The sequence below is a fragment of the Rhinoderma darwinii genome, chromosome 1 (genome assembly GCF_050947455.1).
Source record: "Rhinoderma darwinii isolate aRhiDar2 chromosome 1, aRhiDar2.hap1, whole genome shotgun sequence".
Lineage (NCBI taxonomy): Eukaryota > Metazoa > Chordata > Amphibia > Anura > Rhinodermatidae > Rhinoderma > Rhinoderma darwinii.
In genome coordinates, this window is record NC_134687.1 from 563,707,704 (window position 1) to 563,734,493 (window position 26,790).

The 26,790-nt window shown below is 43.3% G+C and overlaps 1 protein-coding gene across 1 annotated transcript in view; it reads left to right on the forward strand.

Moving 5' to 3' along the window:
- CMYA5 (cardiomyopathy associated 5) overlaps positions 1 to 26,790 on the forward strand; it is a 121,990-nt gene that overhangs the window by 9,200 nt on the left and 86,000 nt on the right. The window contains exons 3-7 of the mRNA XM_075854888.1: positions 1,706 to 3,630; positions 4,855 to 4,950; positions 6,902 to 7,135; positions 8,678 to 8,700; positions 17,987 to 18,108. Coding sequence (XP_075711003.1) covers positions 1,706 to 3,630; positions 4,855 to 4,950; positions 6,902 to 7,135; positions 8,678 to 8,700; positions 17,987 to 18,108 — 2,400 coding nt within the window. The remainder of the gene's footprint in view (positions 1 to 1,705; positions 3,631 to 4,854; positions 4,951 to 6,901; positions 7,136 to 8,677; positions 8,701 to 17,986; positions 18,109 to 26,790) is intronic.

Sequence of the window (26,790 nt, forward strand, 5' to 3'; positions counted from 1 at the left end):
ACTTGAGGTGGGGTTCAAGAGGTGAGGTGAGGGGGACTACCATGGTAGCATCAGGCTGGTTGACCCTCTGAGCCAGGGCCTGGACCTGTAGGGAGAGACACTGCATTTGCTGAGCCAGGGTCTCAAGGGGGTCCATAGTAGTGACAGGGACCAGGGTAGACTAGGTATGGGCTTGTGATTAAGTAACGACGGGGGTAGGGAAACGAACAAGTGAGCCCTAATCTACCCGCCACTCTGTCCCTGCCTACTTGCAACGACCCGCCCTAGGCGACGGGGTACAACTGGGCGGCGGTCCCTATGCTCAGTAAGTGCACGAGACAAACATACAAGGGAATACAAAGCAAAAGGAAAGGGGCAGTTGCCCACGGCAACACCGTGAGCAACCAGAGTGGTGAACGAGCCAAGTCAAACCAGGAGAGCACGAGGTACCAAACGCAGAGCAGGAGAGTAGTCAGTAAGCCAGGGTCAGTATGGAGCAGGATCAAATAGTAGGAGCTGTAGCTGGGCCAGGAAACCACACGGAAAGAATCACAAGCAAGGAGGAACAGGAAAGGCAGGTATAAATAGACAGAGGGCGGGAGCTAGCTGAGTCTGGCCCGGCTGCGATAGGCTCTCCCACTCCTAAGCCTGCCAGCCTGAGTGGTGGAAGCTGGAGTCAGTCTCAGAGACATAGACTCAGGTGAAGACTGATTATCTATGGGCGTTAACCCCGAAGCTGTGCCTGGCAGATCCTTTACACATACACTGCACAAAAAGAGGTAAAAATCTAAATATCAGTTATATTGGTATTTTCAAGCAAATGTATGAATACAGCAAACCCTTCTATGGTATTTTAATCTTTTCATGATAACTCTCGCACCTATAACTAGTGGCAGACTGACAATTTTGGCATTAGGACAGTGCCCAAGAGTCATGTCTAGAAGTGGCCCATATTCCCTTAGTTATTTAGAACATTTATTAAAGGTTAAGTGTCAGGTCGGGGGAAAATCAAAATAGAAATTCAAGTAAATAAGTGCTTTTAAAATGCATTTTATTTACCCAAATTAAGTGTACAATGGCTACAAATGTTGAAATATTTCACTTTACTCATAAAGTGTTAAATACACCGTGGCAGGAAACTTTTTCTTGAATTTTTCGAATGCTTTTCATTGTCTTTTGTAGTGTGATATCACGCTGAAACAAGTTATCAGAGTCAAGTCAAACTTTTCTGCATTTGTATAAGGGTTAATAAGGGACCCATGACCTAAATCCCTCTTAGTCAACCCCTGTCTATAAGTTGCCAAGGTATTAGGTTCAATGGTTTAGTTTCTTAATGCAGAAGTAACCTAGAGTGAACTTGGTTGTAATGGAAATGAGGAGAGGGGGTGCCATCAGAATTGGTATTTTTTACCAGTAAACATTCATTCCACTTCCATGTTTCATTTCCAAACATTGTAGGAGAGAAACAAGTCCTGGTCCTCATACATTTCTCCATACATGCACCAGTGGCCTGTTAATCAGGCAGAATGGCATTTTTTCTAACAACTGATCATAAGATTTGCCGGACATTAATCAACCACCATGCCAATATAGAGTTTTCTAAGTCATTAGCAGCCCCGTAGTTATATTGAGTCCAAAATATCTAAGAAATCTGCTCAAGAAAAGGACAGCATGGTGTCACTTGCATTTATGCTTATAAATTCTTTATTACTGTATTATATTCCAGAGTCTGACAGTACGTCCAAGCCAACTGAATTAAACAGTGACCTTGGTGGATCATCCATGGGCCCAACAAAGAGTGTACCAGAAAAGCAATCCGTGCCAGAGCCAGTGAAGCAACTTACACAGAAAAACACCACCCGCATCACAAAACCAAACGGACGTTTCCCACAATCATTAGCTGAAAATAGAACTGAAATGATATCAAGTAAGCATGATATTGACAGCTACCCGCCATATGTCCTCATAGATTTAAGCACTGTTTTAGAAAACATAGATAAATTATGTAATCCCCAAAAAGATGCTTCACAACAAAACGAAAATGACCCTCCTAACACACAATCAAACGTGTTTAGTATCGTTTCAGATGGGTCAGAAATATTAAACATCTTGGCCCCGGATCTTATATCTTCTATAGACCAGGAGGCCAGCAAAGAGATGGAAGATAAACTAGAGTACTTGGAGGAAAACCCCTTCCTCATACCTAAACAGCCCTGTACTGAGGATGTGTCATCACCTTATACTTATGAGGAAACTGCTCAAAACGTTAATGAGACAGCACAAGTAGAAAATATACAAAATAAACAACTAAATAAAGCTGTCAATGATATGGATTACTTTGAAAAATTTACTTTAGTTGACACCAAGATACCGATAGATCCTTCCTTTAAAAACTCAAGTCAAGATCGTGAAGATATTAAACTTAAAGGAGAACAACATGGTCCTTCCATTGAAAATGAATCATCCATGGAGGATGACTATTACCTACTGCAAAGTTTGGATGAATCATTCTATGGTGTATCTTTAGACGAGAATGCCATCATACTACAAGAGGCTGCTAATCCAGAAAAAGCTATTAAAGGTGAACATATGGAAAAAAAAGATAAAGAAATGAAGACAAATGGGGTATCGTTATTTAGTTCTGAAGAAGGGGTATTGACCAAGTCATTTTTTTTCCCAACTTCTTACCCAGTGAACGCAGAGCTACTAGAAGAACCGCCTGCCTTGGCTTTTCTTTATACAGATCTTTATGAACAAGCAAGAGGATGTAAAATGAAAGAGGAACTTGACCGATCAGATGCAGAAAGTACCAGTTCTGTAAAAACTTTCCATAGCCGAACTTCAGATGATGATGGCACAGGAATATATTTTGAAAAATTTAACCTCAAGGATGAGATCCCAGCGGGAGGTGAAAAATCAGATGAAGATGACTTCTATAGCGACGAAGGCAGTGAAGAGGAACAGTATTTAAGTTACGAAGCTTTGTCGCAAGGGTCACTTGATAAGGACACAAATCAGAAAGAAATATTCCTTGAAGACAATAAAGTACCTTCACTACCGGAAAGTGTAGGTGATGTGCAAAATGTTAATGTGGCTCTGAAAACATCCTATGGTCTTCAGCAAAAAGTGAAGATAGAAAATCAATATGAACACAGAGAAATTAAATCATTGCACAAAGACGAAGTCTGGCTGGATGACCAATCTAACTTGGTCAATAATACTAATAAAGTTCCACCAACAGATAACGGGCCAGTATCCGTGACTACAGAACAGAAGTGTTTAGGAGATGAGGAAAATATTGAGGATTTAGATTATGTAATTGTGTCCCCAGATGATCTTGATGAAGATGACATTTCCTTAAAGGATATAACGTTTGAAGATCAAGAATCTTTGGGACAGGAAAGTAATTTATTTTTGGATGCTGTACAACATGTCACACCTGAACATGAAGAATCTGGTTTTGACATAATGGAAGATGAGAAAAAATCAGAAGATGTGTTGTTAGAAACCCCTCAATCTGAGGACAGAAGGGCGCAGATTGATACATATTGCAACACATGTAAAATGCCAATAGTTGCCATTGATAAGGTCTTTGGCGACCACAAGAACCATGATGTCAATACATTAGACACGACGGTAAATGAAATGACGGTGAGTTTTTTTTACCTATCTATATATCTATTATAATTTTGATATGATTGACTAAACATTTTTCTTTTGCAGTTTGTTTTGATAAACGAGGCCATATTTGTATTTTTCTCATTCTACTTTTTTGTTATATTGGAGTTCACAATATATTACCCTATTTTATATACATATGTATATATATATATACACTAGAGCCAATTTCATACGAATTCATTATCCTATCAGTATGTATTTGGAGTGTGAAAGGAAACCAGAGAACCTAGAGGAAACCCACAAAAACATGGGGAGAACATACAAACTCCATGCCTGTGTAGAGCATCACACCACATCACTCCCTAACTTATACTCTATATTTTCCTACGTGCCTATGGCAGAGACAGCATTATAAAGCACAATCTAAACTGAACTGTATCTTATACAGATAACACTTGTGACAGAGGAGGAAGTGGGAAACGAACAGAGGCAGTATTAAGTGCGTCTATGGCTTTTTGTAGGCAAGAAGAAGGAATGCACGTTATAACATAAATGACCACTGGTTTAGTACATGTTCTGGAGTGATGGTCACCTTTGAGTCACATGACTGGATAGTGTTATACCCGGATTGACATAAGAGCAACAAGTTTCTATATGTTGTTGAATGTTAATAGTACAATACCCTTTGATGGTGCTATCATCTAGAGAAATACGGCAACATTTTTGGGTCCATATTACGGCTTCAACACCTGGACCCTGTGCTGTTCTGCAGAACCAAACTTAGATCACCAAAGACTCTTATGGTGATCTAAGTTCAGTTCTGTAGAATTGTGGAGGGTTCGGGTGTTGCAGTTGTAATTAAAAACCTAAAATTCATCTGTACTACATCCATCCAAAAAAGGCCTCACTTAAATTATATCAGCTATATTATGTTACTTGTTACACCCTTGCAAGCTCCCACATCTCTTGCAAAAAAACTAGTGGGCCAGTCGACGTTTCTTGTGAAAGTGTATGTCTATTTACTGTCTCTATTGTACCTGAGACTGTAATATGGACATTTCTTTTTTTTTTTTACTACTTCTTATGACAACTTTGTGTTTTAAATACATCATAAGAGTGGTAAAGCATGTATAAGCCTATGATTACTTAGGTGAACAGATATTCTTGATGTTGCCTTGTCCTGATTCTATTGGCACGCATAGTGAAGCCTGAAACCAACATTGTATTTTTAATAAGTGAATGATTTATTTGCAGAGTCATCTAGAGGATCTCCTGGAGAAACTGCAGGAAAGCTCACTGAAGACAGAAGATTTTGTTACTAGAGTAGAGGCATTGTTTAATGAGGTTGAAGTAAGTATGTATCTTACATTATTTTCACTGTTCTGAAGGTCAATGAACCTTTCGTGTAGTGCAAGAAACGGGTGACGGGTGCAAAACAACAGAAAACTTTTGTGTTGTCCATCTTTCATTACTCATACAATGCCACTATAATAACGGATTTATGTTATGGGCTATGAGATATTGTACAGTGTTCTGGCATTTCACTGCAGAAAAAAATACATTTACACTCAACTGAAGATACTAAAACATCATCTACATCCTTAGCACAATGTTTCGATATCTCCTGCAGATTGTTACATTTATAACAGTCCTACCTCTGCCCCCCAATCCATACACAGGATGCCGGCAGGACTGTAATTCACCTTCTATCGGCTGAGTTTAAATAAGACGTCCCCCTTAATATGTTCAAATACTACAGAGAGTGACCACATTTCATTACAATTACACACTAGTGACTTTTTCTGCTTCTTTTAGATGACTAAGATGGTACAGCTCTGAAAACTTTCCATACTTTGTTAAAGGAAGCTTGTCAGGAAAGTTTTTTTTTAATGAATTGACATGGACTGTGATATTTCAAGTAATGACTTTGTGCAGTGGCGTAGCTAGGTGGGGCAGGCAGGGCGCAACTACGATGTAGTGAAGGGGGGGGCGCCACAGAGCAGCCGTATCAAAACAGCTGATCGTTGCTGTAGCTGCCCGGCATACAGGGCGCCTATCAGTAGCGATCAGCTGTTTTGATACAGCTGCTCTGCCACAGTCCCATTTTCTCAGGGCCCCCTACTGCTATGGGGCCTGTGCTGTCCCCCACATTCTATTTATGGGGGCCCCGATGCTAGCGACTGCCACATTCAATTGTATCTGCGTCCTCAGGATGCAGATACAATTGAATACTATGGCGGAGCAGCTCCTTGCTTCGCCATCTCTAGGCTACAGGCTATATTAGGCCTGTAGCCTATAAGACGCAGGCTGGCGTGATGACGGTACTTGATCACGCTGGCCTACGCAATGGTCTCGGACCAGGGAACGGGGCTAGGTAAGTCATTTGTTTTAATTTCTTTCTACATGGGGGGGGCATCCACAGGGGGGCTGTGTAACACCATCTACAGGGGGGGCTGTGTGGCACCATCTACAGGGGGCTGTGTGGTACCATCTACAAGGGGGGGCTGTGTGGTACCATCTACAGGTAACGGGGCTAGGTAAGTCATTTTTTTTAATTTTATTTCTACATGGGGGGCTGTGTGACACCATTTACAGGGGGTTATGTGGCACCATCTGCAAGGGGGCTGTGTGGCACCATCTACAAGGGAGGGCTGTGTGGAACCATCAGTTCAGCTCCAATGATTCCAATGAAACATAAAGTGTCTCCTTTAATGGATTGGAAGCCGAGTTTATTAGCCAAGTGGGCCAACAAAATAGACATTTGTTCTTCAACATAACATAATATTAATTTTATTATAAACATTGTTATATAGTTTATCTCTATGTTAACCTAAACATTGATTTCAATAAAATGTTTCTATTGGAAAATGCCATTAGTTGGTTTCATGAAGCCACTGTACCGCAGATTTCAATTGTTTTTGGTGGTCTGCTGCACTATTCTACCTACTAAACCCTGGTTGGTCTCATCCTCTTTGCTATTATTGGGGGGTGAGAACCTATGCAGGAATCCTATCTCCAAACAAGGGACTGAAGAAATTGCTAAAATATCTTGTGATTCCACATGGAAGGTGAAACAAACACTAGGCCCTTCTGGGTATTTTTATTTTTTTTATTTATTTATTTATTTTTTTCTGGTTTGCTAGAGTTTTGCAATGTACATACCGATTATGAAAAGTTCTCGAAAAAACAGATTCCTTTGTTTTTCGAATAATTTTTTTGCCAAGCCATCCACTGTCACTTACTTTCTTCCAACTAAATTCTAAGAGTACAGCAATTGACATAATCTGTATTATCTAAATAGAAAAACTGTTCAGAAGCTGAGAAATATTTGGCAGCCGAAAATGAAAAAATGGTTCAAAAAGTGATTGACCAGCATAAAGAGAAGAGGGAAGGTTTTGAGGAAGTGAAGAAGATGAAGATGGATTACTTATATGATCAGATGGTCAGTTTCCAGCAGAGTGTCGATTCAGCAAAGGAAAATCTGGAGAAAGTATCTAAGGAGCTTGATGAGCTGGATCCTGTCATATTTTTGAGTGTAAGTCCAGCCCATATGTATGGTGTTTGCTGTAGCAATTTTACAATTATACATTAACATAATCCTTAAATTATACGTGTGCTATACCATACTGAATCCCACCTTCCATATATTATATATAAAAGCCACTTCAGCATATGTGTAAAATATGTACAACTAGTTCCTGTATGAGATATTACCAAATGACATCATGTTACAAGACCTCATGTAATAAGGACTTCTGTGCCTATGCACTAATGAAAACATTTACTCCCTTGCATTATTTTTGTCATATGAATATTGCTTAGGCCCAAATCTTCATCCTTATCATTGTTCGCAACCCATGTTACAATATTCAAGGCTGTTGATGTAGTGGGAAACTTTGGATCCGCTCAGTATCCCTATCACAACATTGAACCCGCAAAGCACAGACAGGGCAGAATTGCCATTAGGACTCTGGCATAGACGTGCTGCATTCACCATGGCTGTTACTCACAGAACGACTTTAAAGGCTGTGTACGTGTTTCAGCCATTTTTTTTTTTTTTATCGCTCCAATGCATCTGAAATAAAAAAAAATGTGCAAATAGTCTTGATTCAAAATATCCTACCATTTTGTATATATAGTTCTTATAGTAGGTCAGATCCTGCAGTCACGTTCTTCTCCCGTCTATTTGCCCCCCCTCCTCTATTGTCTGTACATTAACAAGAAGCAGGGGGCAGATGGAAGGGTGTAGCACATGACTGCAGGATCCGACTACACAGGGTTTGTTTGTAGTCTGTAATCATGGAGACACACAGGTCTGCATAGGAGCTGTATACTCAAAATGGGAGGGTATTTTAATAAAGACTATTTGCAAGTTGTTTATTTTTTTTATTTTAGATACATTCAAGGAGTAAAATCTTTTTTTGCAAAAGTGGATATAGCCTTGAGGAACAATTTAAAAAAATGATCGATAACTTTTTTCCTTGAAAGAAGAATATGTCACTGGAGAACAATTTCTACTTTTTTGGAGGTTACATTTCTTGTGATTTGTTTCAAGACTGCTGACTCTCGCTAAGTGTACCATCAGTAGTCTGGGGATAATAACTAGCCGTGCCCCTCTGCTCTGAGCGACGGCTCTAGCGGTCTCCTGATTGGCCGCTATTATTTTTTGGTGACTGGTCTGATTACAGTATCAGTTAATATAGATACAATAAAAGTTATACTTACTATGTTCATGGCCAACTATTTTATAATAAGTGTGCATTAATGAGGATCGGGTCTTCTCAACCTTTTTCTACTGGGGCCCCACCAGCCAAAACATAGAGATGTATGTTGCTCAAGTGGTTAAAGTCAATGCCTAATTTACCAAGTCCCCACGCTCACATATTTGCACACAGCATTGATATATGTAATATTATTAATATTGGACCATATTTAACACGTCCGTCTTTTCTTAATTTACTGTACATTGTATACACAACTTTACCCCATCCTAATAGAAACATATGTAGAGTATTTGTAGAAATACAATTAATATATGTTTGATTCATAAATCTTTTCCATATTTTTATCTTTCTAGACTCATGATGATATCAATGGAAGGTACGGTTACTCTTGTTTGTACTGTTTGAAGAATTTTGTTTTCAGAACCTAAGGGTATGTTCAAACGGTAACGCAAAATACGTCTGAAATTACGGAGCTGTACTAGTTTTTCGCGGCGTCCATTACGGATGTAATTGGAGCTCTTTTTCAATGGAGTCAATGAAAAACGGCTCCAATTATGTCCCAAGAAGTGACATGCACTTCTTTGACGCTGGCGTCTTTTTACGCGCCGTCTTTTGACAGTGACGCGTAAAAATACACCTCGTCTGCACAGAACATCGCAAAACCCATTGAAATCAATGGGCAGATGTTTGCAGACGTATTGGAGCCGTTTTTTCAGGCGTAAATCGAGACGTTAAACGCCCGAATTACGTCTGAAAATAGGCCGTGTGAACATACCCTAAGACTAAACTTTAGGCTGGAATCACACACGCAGTTTTTGTGGCAGTTTTTTTTTTAGCCAAACAGGAAACGATAAAGAGAAAAGGAAACATGTAAAGGACACATTTTTCCACGCACACATTTCTTTTCCGCATTTTAAAAAGCATTTTAAAAAACATCGTGTTTTAATGGAGTTTTTTTTTGCATGCGTTTTTGGGGGCTTTTTTTTATATTTTGTAGATGTGTTTTTAAAGTTCTAAAGAGAAGCCTATGGAAAAAAATACCATAAAAAAATGCCATACCTAGCGCATGCTGCGTTTTGAAAAAAATACCAAAAATGTTACAAAAACTTCACAAATCAAAACGTTGTGTGTGTGGCCATATATATTCTCTTATTTTATTATAGACTTTAAAGTAACAGCTGGCCGCAGCATTTCTAGGCAAAAAAAAACGTGGAAATAGCGCAGAGAAAAACCAAACTAAAAAAGCGAATAAGCGCTGTGTGTGAATTAAGCCAAAGTTAAAGGGGTTGTCCGGTTCCACCAAATTAATATAATTTTTTTTTATAATTAAAAGCTGTACAATTTTTTTTTATAGAATTTTTGTTTTAATTCCTCCCAGTTTTCAAGATATCTGCTTGTTGTTATTCCGTGGTAACATTTATTGTGCATGGTCATGTAATGGACACACAGGTAAACGGCTCATTACAGTTAAGTCGGACTCACACGGCTGTGTTTGGTTCGTGATATACGGACCGTATGTTGGCCGTATTTCCCGGACCGACCACAGTTCAGGGAACCGGGCTTCTTCTATGATGCTAGGAGTCACTGCCTCAAACATGATTACAGTACGGGACAGTATTCCCGCGGAGAGGCAGGGACTCTTAGCATCATCGCTAACTACAGTATGATGCTAGGAGCCCGGCTTCCTGAACTGTGGCCGGTCCGGGACATATGGCGAGCATATGGTCCTTATATGAGTATGTGTATTAGAGCTGTGTCATCTAACTATCCCAGGACCTATGTCAATCACATGACCATGGACAGAATTTTATCCACTGGAAGTAAACAATGAATGTTCCTACTGGATAACAACAAGCAGAGATCTTGAAAACCACGAGGAATAATTACAGAAAGTATATTGGAAAATTTTATAACTTTTAATAACACATTTGCTGAAACCGGACAACCCCTTTAAGCAGTGGCGGACACAGACTGCAAAAGGCCCCTGTGCAGATAATGTGCCAGGGCCCCCCCCCCCCCACCCCGCAAACTTCTCATGGCCGACGGTCCGCTTTCAGCTGCATCGCTGGGTCTCCTAAGTGACCCAACAATGCAGCACTAGCAGCCGGGGCGTCACTAAGGCTGGGTTCACACACACACTATTTACGGACGTAATTTGGGCGTTTTAGCATTGAATTACATCCGAAAATGCGGCTCAAAAGCGTCGGAAAACATCTGCCCATTCATTTGAATGGGTCTTACGATGTTCTGTGCCGATGGTCATTTTTTTTTACGCGCCGCTGTCGAAAGGCGGCGCGTAAAAAACTGCCTGTCACTTCTTCAGATGTAAATGGAGCCGTTTTCCATGGACTCCATGGAAAACCAGCTTCAATTACTTCCGTAGTGGACGCAGCAAAAGACGCCTGCACATGCCATTACGGCTGAAATTACGGTGCTGTTTTCTCCTGAAAACAGCACAGTAATTTCAGCCGTAACAGACGCTGCCGTGTGAACATACCCTCAGGGCTTAAAATGTCCGGGAAATAGCCCCAATACATATGTGTCCGCCCCAAAAAAAAGTGTGTGTATAGGAGACAGCATAGCATATCTATAGCACTACGACCCTATAAACTATGGATAGGATTAGATACAGTGGCTGAGCAGACAGTATCACACATGATAGGATTAGATACAGTGGCTCAGAAGGCAGTATCACACATGATAGGATTAGATACACAGCTCAGCAGACAGTATCACACATGATAGGATTAGATACAGTGGCCCAGCAGACAGTATCACACATGATAGGATTAGATACAGTGGCTCAGCAGACAGTACCACACATGATAGGATTAGATACAGTGGCTCAGCAGACAGTACCACACATGATAGGATTAGATACAGTGGCTCAGCAGACAGTATCACACATGATAGGATTAGATACAGTGGCTCAGCAGACAGTACCACACATTATAGGATTAGATACAGTGGCTCAGCAGACAGTATCACACATGATAGGATTAGATACAGTGGCTCAGCAGACAGTATCACACATGATCGGATTAGATATAGGGCCCAGCACAGTATCATACATGATTGGATTAGATACACAGCTCAGCAGACTGTATCACACATGATAGGATTAGATACAGGGCCCAGCTCGCTGACATTGCGGCTCCAGCGCTGGACCCAGGAAAGGTAAGAATAATAATTTTGCTTCTTTATGTGTTACTGATTATTTTTGTGTGTTTGTGTTTTTTTTACAGGTTCGGTTGTTGGACTTCGGATACGAGGACTTCAATGACGGCGTTTTTTTTATTCTCAATAAAATGGTTAATGAGGGTTGTGTTTTTATTTCAATAAAAAAAAATTCTATGTGCTTGTATCTTTTTAAACTTTATTATCACCGCCTTAGTAATGGCCGCTGGCTGATTGACAACCTCCATTACTAAGGCGAGGCTTAATGTTAGCCGGTGCAGAGTCTACACTAACCCCCATTATTACCCCGGTACCCACCGCCACCAGGGGTACTGGGAAGAGCCGGGTACAAACCAGTACCCGACCAGCTGTAGTGACGGGCAGGCACCGGGGTGGCCGCAGGCTGGTAGTATTAGGCTGGGGAAGGCCAAAAACAGTGGCCCTTCCCACCCTTGTAATGCTGCCTGCTGCTGCTGTGTTGTATCTGGCTGGTTATGAAAATTGGGGGGGACCCGACATCGTTCTTTCCAATTATTTTTTAAATGACGTGGCGTCCCCCCCATTTTCATAACCAGCCAGATACAATAAAGCAGCAGCAGCCTAGCATCACCAGGGTAGGAAGGGCCACTGTATCTGGCCTTTCCCCTCCTGATAATACCAGCCTGCGGCCACCCCAGTGGCCGACCATCACTACAGATGGTCAGGTACTGGATCGTACCCGGCTCTTCCCAGCACCCCTGGTGGCGGTGGGTACCGGGGTAATAAAGGGGGTTAGTGTTAGCCTCTGCACCGGCTAACACTAAGCCCTGCCTTAGCAATGGATGCTGTCAATCAGCCGGCGGCCATTACTAAGGCGGTAGTAATATAGTTAAAAAAAAACCACAAAGACATAGAAAAAATATTTTATTGAAATAAAAAAAAAAAACACAACCCTCATTAACCATTTTATTAATAAAAAAAAAAGCTGTCATCGAAGTAGTCCTGGAATCCGCCGTAGTCCAACGACCGAACCTGTAAGAAAACACACAAAAAATGATTAGTAACACATGTGTTAGGGTATGTGCACACACACTAATTACGTCCGGAATTGACGGACGTATTTCGGCCGCAAGTACCGGACCGAACACACTGCAGGGAGCCGGGCTCCTAGCATCATAGTTATGTACGACGCTAGGAGTCCCTGCCTCGCTGCCGGACAACTGTCCGGTACTGAAAACATGATTACAGTACAGGACAGTTGTCCCACAGCGAGGCAGGGACTCCTAGCGTCGTACATAAGTACGACGCTAGGAGCCCGGCTCCCTGCAGTGTGTTCGGTCCGGTACTTGCGGCCGAAATACATCCGTCACTTACGGACGTAATTAGTGTCTGTGCACATACCCTAAGGCTTAGATACAGGGCCCATGTGTGATACTGTCTGTGGGACCCTGTATCTAAGCCTACCACAAGGTAGGCTTAGATACAGGGTCCAGCAGACAGTAATCTTATACAGTATAAGATTACTGTGTGCTGGGGCCCTGTATCTAAACCTACAGTGTGGTAGGCTTAGATACAGGGCCCAGCAGACAGGATCACGCATGGGCCATGTATCTAAGCCTACCATGTGATTGGCTTAGATACAGGGCCCAGCAGACAGCATCACACAATCTGTGATCCTGTCTCATGGGCCCCCTAAGCCTGCTACATCGTAGGCTTAGGGGTTGTGCAGTCCCTAAACATTGATGGCCTATCCTCAGGATAGGCCATCAATAGCTGATGTGTCGCCCGGGACCCGCAAATCAGCTGTTTTGAAGGGGCCGCAGCACTCGTACGAGAGCTGCTTCCCCTTCATTTCACTACTCGCCCACACTGTGAATCGCCGAAACCGATTCACAGTGTGACCGGAATGAAGTGACAGGAATGAAGGGGAGCAGCTCTCGTACGAGTGCTGCGGCCCCTTCAAAACAGCTGATTGGCGGGTCCCAGGAGTCGGACCCCGCCAGTCAGGGCTATCTTACCTTCCTCTTCGGCCGCGGCGGGAGTTCTGTCGTCTCGATGCTGTGCGCGGCGCATAGCGCTGTGACGTCATGTGCTGCGCACAGCGCCTGACGTCAGGACCTCCGCTGCGATCCGGAACCAGGAAGGTAAGTAAAGTATGTTACTATAGTAACAGGGGCCCGCGGCCCGAGTTACTATAGTAACTTTTTATTGATGTGGTGCGGGGGGCCGTGGGCCCCCCTGGCTTCGGGGCCCGGTCGCAATTGCGACCGCTGCGACCCCTATAGCTACGCCAGTGGTCCACGGGCCTCTGTCTCAGTCCTCAGCATCGCGCAGCTGAGAACTGAGTCGGCCAGCAGAGGAACGGGCCCCCTTCCCACGCGGGGCCCTTGTGCAGCTGCACCGGCTGCACATGCGGTATGTCCGCCCCTGCCTTTAAGACTTAGGGTATGTTCACACGCACTGTTTTCAGACGTAAATCGGGCGTTTTATGCCTCGAATTACGGCTGAAAAAACGGCTCCATTACGCCTACAAACATCTGCCCACTGCTTTCAATGGGTTTTACGATGTTCTGTTCCCACGGGGTGTAATTTTACACGTCGCTGTCAAAATACGGCGTGTAAAAAGACGCTCGCGTCAAAGAAGTGCATGTCACTTCTTGGGACGTTTTTGGAGCCGTTTTTCATTGTCTCCATTGAAAAACAGCTCTAATAACGTCCGTAAAATACGCGGTGAAAAACGTGAGTTGTTAAAAAACGTCTGAAAATCAGGAGCTGTTTTCAGGCGAAAACAGCTCCATAATTTCAGACATATTTTTCTACTGCGTGTGAACATACCCTAATATGTCTCCTCTCTTTATTTCAATTCCTGTATTTGCTAAAGAAAAAAAAATGCCACAAAAGCTGCATGTGTGATTCCAGCCTTAGCTTTCACATGTGGCAGATTTCGTGCAGATATGTCTGCGACTGTTCCATAAATCCATGCACACGCTGTAGAAACAGCCATATTAAGGGCCAGTTCACACAGAGTTTTTTTACGTGTTTTTTCACGCAGAAACCACTTTGGAAAACACGCCAAAAAACGGCTGAAAATGCCTCTTATTGATTTCAATTTGAGGGGGAGGCTGTTTTTTCCCACGATCGGAAAAACCGTCTCCCGGGAAAAAGAAGCGACATGCCCTATCTTCGGGTGCTTACGTCTCTGACCTCCCTTTGATATCAACGGGAGGCAGAGAAAGCGTATTTCGCTGCGTATTTTGCCCGCGACGATCAATGGCCGGGGCGAAAACCGCAGTGAAAAACGCGGCAAACGGCATGCAGGCAGATCAAAATCTGCCTCAAAATTCTGTCTGCCTGCAAAAAACTCTGTGTGAACATAGCCTAACATGTACGGGAAAGATTTAAAAAATTTTAAGTTGCAGAAATTTAAATCTGGTGCATAAGAACATATCCTTCCAGGAGTCTGCACAATGGAGTAAGTGTACTATTTCACTGTTAGGGCATGTTAGTGTTCTACTTCACTGTTAGGGTATGTTCACACATAGCACATATGCTGCGTAAAGTACACAGCGTATCCTCCCTGGCGGTAGCAGTGGACTTTCAGGCCGAAAAACTGCACCAAATTGTGGTGCGGTTTTTCGGCCTGAAAGTCCACTGCGGAAAACTGCACGTTAAAAAAAACAAAAAGCACATACTTACCTTCTGACATCCTGAAGCCCGGCCTTCTGGGATGCCGCTTTATCCCATGTGACCGCTGCAGCCTGTGATTGGCTGCAGCGGTCACATGGGATGAAACGTTATCCCAGGAGGAAGAAGCACAGAATTGCTGCTACTGAAGTATGCTGCGGATTTTCCGCAACTAAATCAATTGTGGAAAATCTGCAGTATTTACGCGACATGTGAACTTACCCTTAGGGTAAGTTCACGTGCGTCAGATTTGCGGCGGAAAACTCTGCAGCAAATCCAACCCAGATACCGCCGGCAATTTCAGCCGAAAGTCAGCACCAAATTGTGTTTGATTTGGTGCAGATTTTCGTCCAGAATTGCCGCTGTGGCGGCGAAGAGGGGATTAGAAAAAAGACCACACTCACCTCCCCTGGTGTTCCCATAGCGACGCCTCACTGCTCCCTCGTCTGGTCTCTGGTCTCTGTCATCCCATGTGACCTCTGCAGCCAGTTAGTGTTGCAGCTATGGTAATACGCTGCAGATTTTCCGCAGCAATTACACTACGTGTGAACGTAGCCTAATGAGTATGTAGGTTTTGATCAGGTTTTTTTTAATGCCGTTTTTGAAACCAAAATCAGGCATGGATCATAAAGAGAGAGAAAGTATAAAGGACAGATAATATTTCTCCTCTTATTTGAATCCATTGTGGCTTCAAAAACTGCATAAAAAAACCTGATGAAAACCTGCACGCGTGAATACACCCTAATATTCGCTCTATAGTAAAAATAAAAATCTATATAGCTACTGAACTGTTTATTACTTCACCCCATATTTGTATCATTAACTAACCATAAAACACAATAGGGGTAATTTATTAAAGGCTTTACGGCAGTTTTTTGGTGATAAAAAGTCGCAAATTATGATGCACACATAATTGCGCAATGATTTGTGGCATAGAATTTGCACAGATAGCCGAAGATGTGACAAATTTATTAGGAGGCGTGCTCAAATTTCGAATTTCTATTGTATTTCTGTAGATGCAGGATATCTAGTAAAATTGTCTAACTGGTGAATTAGAATTCATTAATGGTTGGAAAATTTTGGGGATTCAGATATTTTTTTACTAGCTTTTATTCATAGTTGGTCCCAAATTCCTTATGGGAGTAGACAAGTCAGAGACAGGCATTCTATGGGGCAGATTTGCTATTCAAATTGAGACAGAATCCTGGCACACATGCCATGCACCACATTTCTTACCCATTTGGGTGACCTCACACATAGCAGATTTGTTGTAGATTTTTCGCAGCATTTCCCCCTTCTACATTAAAAAGGATAAAATCTGCAGGGAGCATCCAGAACAGAATGAGCATGCTCGGATTTGAAAATCTGCAGTTTGCCTGCAAGTCTTCCGCTTCAGATTTTAAGCCCGCAAATCCGGATAGACACTCCGCTACCTGTGCAGAGGATCTGATTTTTACAAGGTGGATATGGCTTGGGCAAACAGGGTGCGTGACTTAAATGCGTGGCAAAAGTTTGCGCGCAAAAAAACTAGCATGAACTAAGCTAACCAAGAGGTGGAGGAAGAGAAACGTGTCTAACATGTCTAGAAAGACGCACCAAATTTATTATACATCGTGCACCACTGTGATAAATTTGTCGCATCTTACACTGTCTAAATCTTATACAGTATTAGTAAGTTTGTCCCTATAAGTGATGAATATATAAGGTGAATATGATGAATATATAAAGATGAATATATACGGTGAATATGATGGAATATATAGGGATGGATGGAGGGGGAACTGGGAATAACAGTTCTTTCCTAATACTAGATGACAGACAATCCACGAGAAATTGGCACATTGGCGAGTGATTTTCTCAAGTCTTGAGAGAGGTGTTCTATGATGAGCCCTTCAGCAAATTAGCTGTTGGGGAGCAAGGGGTCCATTTACTAATCTGGCAAGAGGGCCTCTGTTATCTGCGTCTACCTATGTGCCAGACAGTTTATCTGGAGGAAGGAAAACTGTCCATGAATTTCTGCAAGCCCCTTTTAGATGAATGGAACAGTTGCAGAAATTCTGCAACAAATCTGCCATGTGTGAACATACCCTAAGGCCAGGATCACACAAGGAGTTGTGATGCTGTTTTTGTGGCAATTTTTAGCTCACTCTTTTGAACCAAAGCCAGAAGTGGATCCAAAAAGACGGAAAGGTATAAAGAAAAGACTGATGCATTTTTTTTTTCTTTTGTCCACACCTGTGTTTTGCTCAAAAAACGGATCCAAAAACTGCCACAAATATTACATGCAAAATATGTGTGTGATCCTGGCCTAAAAGTCTCCAATGAGTAGACTCCTGTGCATGCATAATTAATAGCAGAATGTGTATTAGTCTTTTAGATTTTTGGATAAGCTTTTAATAGTGTCTGAGGATTTGATCATAGTTCAGTAAAATTCCTTTGAATCTGGCCGCTACAGGACCTTATAGGTTGCCGATTTTCAAATATTACTAATAATTAGATGGTCATAGAAATTATATATAATTTATTTTTAAGGGTAAAGAACCTTCAGAAAGACAGGCATAAATGCTAATATTCAATATGACACTATTCCTGTTGATAAGAAAAAAATCTCCTACTTATCTGCTAAATTTTGTAGTTCTGTGTGCGATTTCAGAATTTTTTGACTATTTGACACCATATCAAAGGAATTTTACTGTATCGGTTTTGTACTATCTGAAAATAACTAGTACAGTCCAACTATTTAACTATTTAATGGGGAATCTCAGCTATTGTGTGTTTAGCTATATATATATATAAAAAGATATCTGTGTTTAATCATATAGGTTACTTAAAGCGATAGAGAACACAGTGTCACTAGACAAGATGCCCAGCGCATTCTCTCTCTTTGATCATATTGCCACTAAGTCCTCGAAGGCCAATCTGAAGAAAGTCAAACATTTGCCAGGTATGAACTGTACTTGACTTATTGCCATACATTGAATATAAATTACTGTGTTATATATGCATCATATAAGAAATGGGGTAAAGATCCCATGGTGTCCAGGTTGTGTATGCTAGCAGCTATGAAGCATATAAGAGAGGACATCTGTCAGTTGTGACATGACTCCAGGACTTGTCACTTTGAAACCATGAGCTTCTTAGCAGACTTCACATTCTAATTCTAGAAGCCCGATATGTAAGATAACCTGTTTGGAGTCACAAGATATTGGCCGGTGCAGCTGAAACACATTTATCGAGCACACTTTGTTCAGTGTGTTTCACATGGTGAAGATTTGTTGAGAGGGGAGAACTTATTACAACGCTGTCTATTCTAACCAGTTACTCCTTAATCTCCTTTTCTTAGTACAGAACATGACTATAAGAGACTTTGTGCAGTTATTATTAAAACTAGATCCAAATGCTAAAAATTCCATAACCGATTTTCAATCCCCACCAATAAGACAATATATGACAATATATTTGGATGTATACCAGCCACCATACCGTCCAGGTTTCTGACAGTGAGAAGAAGTGTGTTGTCTGCTGAGTCCTGCAATCTAGTAAATCTTATATTTATATATGTATATATTGCGACATTGCTCTGATAAATTGTGCGCATATTGCTTGAAAATAGCCATACTACAGCTATTTAATGCATATAGTGCCAAGTTTGTGCCACGTGTTGTCCAGAGAAATAGAGCATACAGTGCACAGTTAGTAATATTCATGTCTCAGATACATAGTATATACTATGCTGCCCAGAAAGTGTTATACACAGTCGAGTCACGTTATTATGACCATCTCCTACATTCGACGTTGCCAGCACGTAGCCCATGAAGGAAGTAATGTGTTGTGGACTGGATTAGTGGGTATACAGGGGTAGGATTCAAATTTTTAACAACAGGTTCCCTGTTTTGCAGACAAAGATATACGCGTGTGTGGGGGGGGTCACAGTGTTTTGCGGTGTATCGCGCCATGGAAAATTATTCTAATAATAAAATAAAACAATTACAATATTCCAAATACGCCCTATATTAAAGTGGACTCTATATAAAGAAATTCGCTGTCCAGAATGTTGGTATAGACCTATATACGCACATTCAATATCCTAAGAGTGCTCAGACCATTTAGTTAGGCTATGGACTGTGAGAAGGGTGGAGGAGAGTGCGGCGTGCGCAGTAAGCCGTAAGTACTCTCCCGGCTAATGCACAGATACGGTTCCAGGAGCAGGCTCAGTACATATATATAGCACCAGAACCAAGCTAGCTCAGTACATATATACAGCACCAGAACAAAGCCAAGTACATAAATACAACACCAGAAAAAAGCTCAGTACATATATACAATACCAGAACCAAGCTCAGTACATAGATATCCAAGAAGAGAGAACATGAAGCAGCACTCAAAAAGAGGAAATTTATTTATCCAACATAGGACCGCAACGTTTCAACGTTTTCAACGTTTCAACGTTTTCAAGCAATGTGTTAGGAATACATATGTATAAATAGAGGGCACAGCCCAAACAATCAGTGCAATAAATCAGTATGTGATAGTACAATAATTACAATTTTTGTTAACATCCAATCATATAAAGTGATCAGTGACATAAAAATATGTGATATTAGAAATAAGACATGGTATGGCATATTCCTTTTCATAAAATATAACATCCACTGTTAGGGATCTGCCAGGTACTACGTCTAGGTATACTCCTGGGATTAATCAATCCACACCTGAGGCCAGACCTCTTAGACTGACACCGGCTCCCACCAACCAGGGTGGCAGGCTCAGGAGTGGGAGAGCCTATCGCGGCCTGGTCAGTCGGAGTTAGCTCCGCCCCCTGTCCATTATTACCTGCCGTGTTCTCTTCCTCAGTGCTTGTAATTCTTCTGGATTCCTGGCCCCACTGCTGCTTGCTCCAGCCTGCTTCTGCCGTGCTTCTGCCTTGCTGCAGTTCCACTTAACCTGCTTCGCTTTGCCCCTGGCTTGCTTCCTTCTCCGTGCTCACGTTGGTATACTCCACTTCATCCTGGTCCTGACTACTCATTCACCGCTCCGTTTCCTCGCGGCGTTCCGTGGGCTACTGCCCCTTTCCTTGCGTGTTCCCTGTTTGTTCTCCCGTGCACTTAGACAGCGTAGGGACCGCCGCCCAGTTGTACCCCGTCGCCTAGGGCGGGTCGTTGCAAGTAGGCAGGGACAGGGCGGTGGGTAGATTAGGGCTCACTTTCCCTTCACCTCCTTCCTGCCATTACATCCACGTTGCACAAAAGGTGTTTAAAAATTAATTGAATATAAACAATGTGATTATTAAAAACACAGACAGCTGGCACTCACCAATCTAGAAAAAAGGGAAATCTTTATGGCTGGACTCATATGTGTTGCATATCTTCCATTATCGGCATTCTAAACCTCAAACTGTGCATGCCTCTATCTAACCCACCGATTGGGTCAAAGTGCACATGTGATCAATGGTCGTCAAGACAACAACGTCAGTACATATATACAGCACCAGAACAAAGCTCAGTACATATATACAGCAGCAGAACCAAGCTCAGTACATATATACAGCACCAAAACAAAGCCAAGTACATAAGTACAACACCAGAACCAAGCTCAGTACATATATACAGCACCAGAACAAAGCTCAGTACATAAATACAATACCAGAACCAAGCTCAGTACATATAAAGTGCACCAGAACCAAGCTCAGCATATAAATACAGCACCAGAACAAAGCTCAATACATATATACAGTACCAAAACCAAGCTCAGCATATAACTACAGCACCAGAACCAAGCTCAGTACATATATACAGTACCAAAACAAAGCTCAGCATATAAATACAGCACCAGAACCAAGCTCAGTACATATATACAGCACCAGAACAAAGCTCAGTACATATATATTCTCACCAGAACCAAGCTCAGTACATAAATACATCACCAAAACCAAGCTCAGTACTGTATTTATGTACTGAGTTTTGTTCTGGTGCTGTATATATGTACTGAGTTTTGTTCTGGTGTATATATGTACTGAGCTCTATTCTGGTGCTGTATATATGTACTGAGCTTGGTTCTGGTGTTGTATATATGTACTGATCTTGGTTCTGGAGTTGCATATATGTTATGAGCTTCTCTTTGGTGGTGTTTATATGTATTGAGCTTGGTTGTTATGATGTCTATATCGCGAGAACCAAGCTCAGTACATATATACAGCACTAGAACCAAGCTCAGTACATATATACAGCATCAGAACTAAGCTCCGTTCATAAATACAGCACAAGCACAAATGCAGCTCAGTACAGAGATCATTTGAAAATTCAGTTTAACCCCTGTCATATAAGTTTGTACGGCATAAAACTACAGCTCCCAGTATAGCCAGAAGGATGGTAAGGATATTCCAGGGTGTTGTTGTTTCACAAAAAAGAACCCGATAGTACTAATCAGTCACAGGGAGAATAAACATTTACATTTAATGACTCACCAGTGACGACTTCTCAGATTGGAGTCGTTCTTTTTCTCTTTTCTTTGGTTCTCTATGATGACTTCTCCAGGCCACGACCCATTTCTGTAGTTTGCCGCTCAGATGTCTTCAGCTTCTCACTTTTCCAACATTTCCGCACCTATGAACGGAGATAAACATCTCATGGTGCCGCACTCTATGCTCCTAAATATAATAGTATCATACACTGTGCTCCTAAATATAATAGTATCATATACTGTGCACCTGAACATAATAGTACTATACACTGTACTCCTGAATATAATAGTACTATACACTGCACTCCTGAATATAATAGTACTATACACTGTACTCCTGAATATAATAGCACCATACATTGTATTCCTGAAAATAATAGTGCTACACACGATGCTGTGTATATAATAGTACTATACACCGTGCCCAAGAATATAATAGTACTATACTGTAAAGGATCTGCCAGACACAGCTTCTGTGTAGACGCCCGTGGTTAATCAGTCTGCACCTGCTCCTAAGTCTGATAGAGTGACTCGATCTGCTACCACTCAGGCTGGTAGGCTCAGGAGTGGGAGAACCTATCACAGCCTGGCCAGACGGTTCTAGCTCCCGCCCTCGGTCTATTTATACCTTCATTTCCTGCTTGTCTCTGCCTGTGACTCTTTCCTGTTTCCTGGCTCTGCTGCTCCTGCTATCATTATTGACCTTGCTTCATTTTGACCCTGGCTTTACTGACTACGCTCCTGCTCTGCGTTTGGTACCTCGTACACTCCTAGTTTGACTCGGCTCGTTCACTACTCTTGTTGCTCACGGTCTTGCCGTGGGCAACTGCCCCATTTCCCTTAGCTTCTGTGTACCCCTGTCTATTTGTCTGTCGTGCACATATTGAGCGTAGGGACCGTCGCCCAGTTGTACGCCGTCGCTTAGGATGGGCCGTGCAAGTAGGCAGGGACTGAGTGGCGGGTAGATTAGGGCTCACCTTTCTGTCTCCCTACCCCGTCATTACATATACACTGTGTCCATGAATAAAATTGTGTCAAACACTGTAAAGTAATTCACCACACACAGGGCCTTTTACACCTGCCGATATTCAGCCGATGCAGCGAGCGCCGATCAACGATACATAGTTTGCTCCTGTCACACGGTGCTATGGATGGGGACGAGTGGTCATTACTCTGAACACTCTTCCCCATACATTACCATCATGTCGTGAGCGCGTCTCCCTGTTTACACAAGGAGATGTGCTGCCGACAACGATAATGTTTTATTTTTTTAAGACGATATGACCAGCAGATGATCGAGCATTTGATCGTTCATCTGCTGATCGCTGCCCTGTTTACACAGGGCAATTTTCGGCAAAGAACATTCTAAGAACGCTGCACTGCCCGATAGTTGCCCAGTGTAAAACCCCCTATAGTGCCTCTCATAGAGCCCCCTGTAGATAGTGCTCCCCATAGTGTCCTCTGTAGATAGTAGCGTTCCCTGTAGTTAGTGCCCCCTATATAGTCCTCCCCTCTAGTTAGTGCCCCCTATATAGTCCTCCCCTGTAGTTAGTGCCCCCTACATTGCTCTCCTGTAGTTGTTTTCCCCTATATAGTCCTCTCCTGAAGTTTGTGCCCATATATAGTCCTCCCCTGTAGTTATTGTCCTCTATATAGTCCTCCCCTGTAGTTATTGTCCCCTATGTAGTCCTCCCCTGTAGTTCGTGCCCCCTATATAGTCCTCCCCTGTAGTTTGTGCCCCCTACAGTGCTCTCCTGTAGTTTTTGTCCCCTATATTGTCCTTTCCTGTAGTTCGTGCCCCCTATATAGTCCTCCCCTGTAGTTATTGTCCTTTATATAGTCCTCTCCTGTAGTTATTGTCCCCTATATAGTGCTCTCCTGTAGTTGGTGCTACCTATATAGTCCTCCCCTGTAGTTGTTGTCCCCTATATAGTCTTCCCCTGTGGTTAGTGTCCCCTATATAGTCCTTCCCCTGTAGTTATTATCCCCTATATAGTCCACCACTGTAGTTATTGTCCCCTATAGTTAAGGCACCACAATAAAAGGAAAAAAAATATTATATGCTTACCTGTCCTGTTGCCGCGCCATCCTCCAGTGACGCAAGTCCTTCAGCGGAACGACGCAGTGGCACGATGAGGTCGCAAATACAATTCCCGTTGTTCCCGTGCCCTGCTACCTGCATCCTGTATTCCGTGTTGTAGTTGTTTCTGTGCCCGCTATAGTGTTTAACTCGAGTTCTGCCATGTCTGCTGTGTTACACCACGTCTGGTGTCATCTGTCTCCTCTGCATCACCTGCTGTCAAGATCCCATCTGTGCCTAGCCGTTGCTACTGTCTGGTCTATCACAGGTACCCTTGTGCTTGGACTATATATAATAACTTGGTACACTGTAATTTGGCCAGCTGCCATCCCGCTACAGTGGTGCGGCCCAGTGGGTCCACGCACCCACAGATCGTGACAGTACGCTCAGGCCATGGACCCCGCTGGTCAACCCAAGACCATGACGACATCACAAGCCATTGAGGCAGACATACGAGGCCTTTGATCACAACAGGACCAACTCCTCCTGCCGGTGAATTCCATTGCACATCAGCTGGATGTGCAAGCTGCAACTGCTACAGCACCTGCTCTTGTTGCTCCGGCTGTTCCACCTGCTACACCGCCTGTCAGTGCAGGTGCCGACTTCTGATTCTCGCTACCACTACCCCCTTGCTCTGATGGAGACGCGAGGTCCTGCAGGGGATTTCTAAACCAGTGCCAGATCCACTTCAGCCTACATGCCGGAGCATTTCCTTTCGATGGTGTTAGGATTGCATTCATAGTCTCTCCTGGCTGGCAAAGCCCTGGCATGGGCGAATCCCATCTGGGAACGTCAAGGACCAGAGACCCGTGACTTACAGTGCTTCCTATAAACTTTCGACACAGTATTTGAGGGACCTAGACGAGTCTCTTCAGCAGCTGCATCCCTGCTGACCCTGCACCAAAGAGACACCTCTGTGGGCGAGTACTTGATTCAGTTCCGTACCCTGGCGGCAGATTTGATCTGGAACATCGACGCCTTTTTGGCCACATTCTGGCAGGGTCTATCCTCTAAAATCAAAGACGAGCTTGCCGCTTGAAACCTGCCCTCTACCCTAGATGAACTCATTCTTCTAGCAACCCGGATTCAGGAACAGTCTCAAGAGGTACGCCGGTCCAGAAGACTTCCTAGGCTGGCTCCTACATTTCAGCAACCCGTGTTGCCCTCATTCGCTACTCCACCTGAGGAGCCCATGCAAGTAGACTGCCTCAAATTGCAGCCTCGGAGGCCATTTTGTACGTCTGTGTCCCCAAAAAACAAAAAACTCCAGTGCCTAGGTTTGGTTGGAGAGACAACCCTAGGCGGAAGGGCGCTAAGTAAAAGACTCTCCCAAATTGTCCATCCCGCTGACGATAGTGTCTGGCGAAAAGACGCATCGGGTCTCTGCCTATCTGGACTCAGGATCCGCAGCAAACTACATTCCAGCAAGATCTAATGGATCATCTCCAGTTGCCCACTATTCCTCTGGAGACCTCTTTGGCTGTTGCCTCGGTGAATGGTCTTCCTCTGCCCGATCCGATCGTGTCTGAGACCAAGCCACTGAAACTCCAAGTTGGAGCTCTTCACATGGAACTTATTACATTCCTTGTCTTGCCTAAAGCCATCAATCCTGTTTTGCTGGGTCTGCCTTGGCTCCAGTTGCATGCTCCAGTCTGGGATTGGAATTCAGGAGAAGTTCTCTACTATGCTGTGTTACCGTAGGGTGTGCGAGCACTCTCGCGCCGGGCCCTAAAGGGCACATGTAAAACATCATTAATTAGCCCATGATCACCCTGGACTATAACAAGGGCCCTGCCCCTTTGCTCATTGCCTGAGCGTTGTTCGTATCCCTCTGTTAGTCTTGCAAATGGTCCCTTATTGTTATCCTGTTCCCGTGCCCTGCTACCTGTATCCTGTATCCCATGTTGTAGTTATTTCTGTGCCGGGTATAGTTTTGAACTCAAGTTCTGCCATGTCTGCTGTGTTACACCACGTCTGGTGTAATCTGTCTCCTCTGCATCACCTGCTGTCAAGATCCCATCAGTGCATAGCCGTTGCTACTGTCTGGACTATCACAGGTACCCTTGTGCTTGGACTATATATATTAACTTGGTACACTGTAGTTTGGCCAGCTGCCATCCCGCTACGGCTGTGCGGCCCAGTGGGTCCACACACCCATACCCGCTATGCATCCCCTCACCACATTTTTCCACCAACTCCAAGGACTCCCCCCGCCCATTCAATTCCCTCAAGCAAAGCCAAACACCAAATATCCACCCCGACATCATTCAGGTGAACTCCATCCTTCCAACAGACAGCACCCTCACCAGCCTCCGGGTCCAAATGCTGCATGCAGATAGCATCATTACGGGTGACAAATCCTGAACACCTCATAGCTGACTTTTAAGCTGGCTTTTTAAACACTCTTAACCGATCGAGCAACCCACCAAGTCTTACGTGGTACTATGTCAGACCAAACCATGATGACATCAAGGTGCAGGGACCACAGATGCAACAGATCCTGCTTCAAGTCCCTGACAATTTCACAGAATGGTCGGTCCCTGAGATTGTTACCCCCAACGTGCAGGACAAGCATGCTGGAAGCTCGGTCCAGCAAGGAATAGGCCTGAAACCCGGGCAGAACCCTACCCCAAGCCATGCCACGGAAACCAAGCCACCGAGTCATAGCGCTATGCGAAAAACCTAGCTGTCACCCGTTATGCCATAATCCGCCCGGATGGCACCCCAATTAATGTAGGTGTGCCCCATGATCCCAATGAGGCATGGGAAAACAGTATAACCAAAAAATAAAAAGACATCCCGCCACCTCTCAGCGAAAGAAAAAGGAAAAAACAACACATCCAGAAAAGAATCGCAACGATTCCCAACAACCAGTCCGCCGCACCCCAGCCTCATCCAACCCCCACCGAACTGCCTCAGGAGCCGCGCTAATACGATACGAGTGAGAAGAAAAATTTGTCGCTTCTATTCACCCAAATTCCAATCACCGCTTGAAAACTGAACCAAACTGATATCTGGAAAGGATAGGGCCATCTGCATGCCGCAAGAGAGTTACCTGAACCACGCATCCAAACATCAAACTCACGG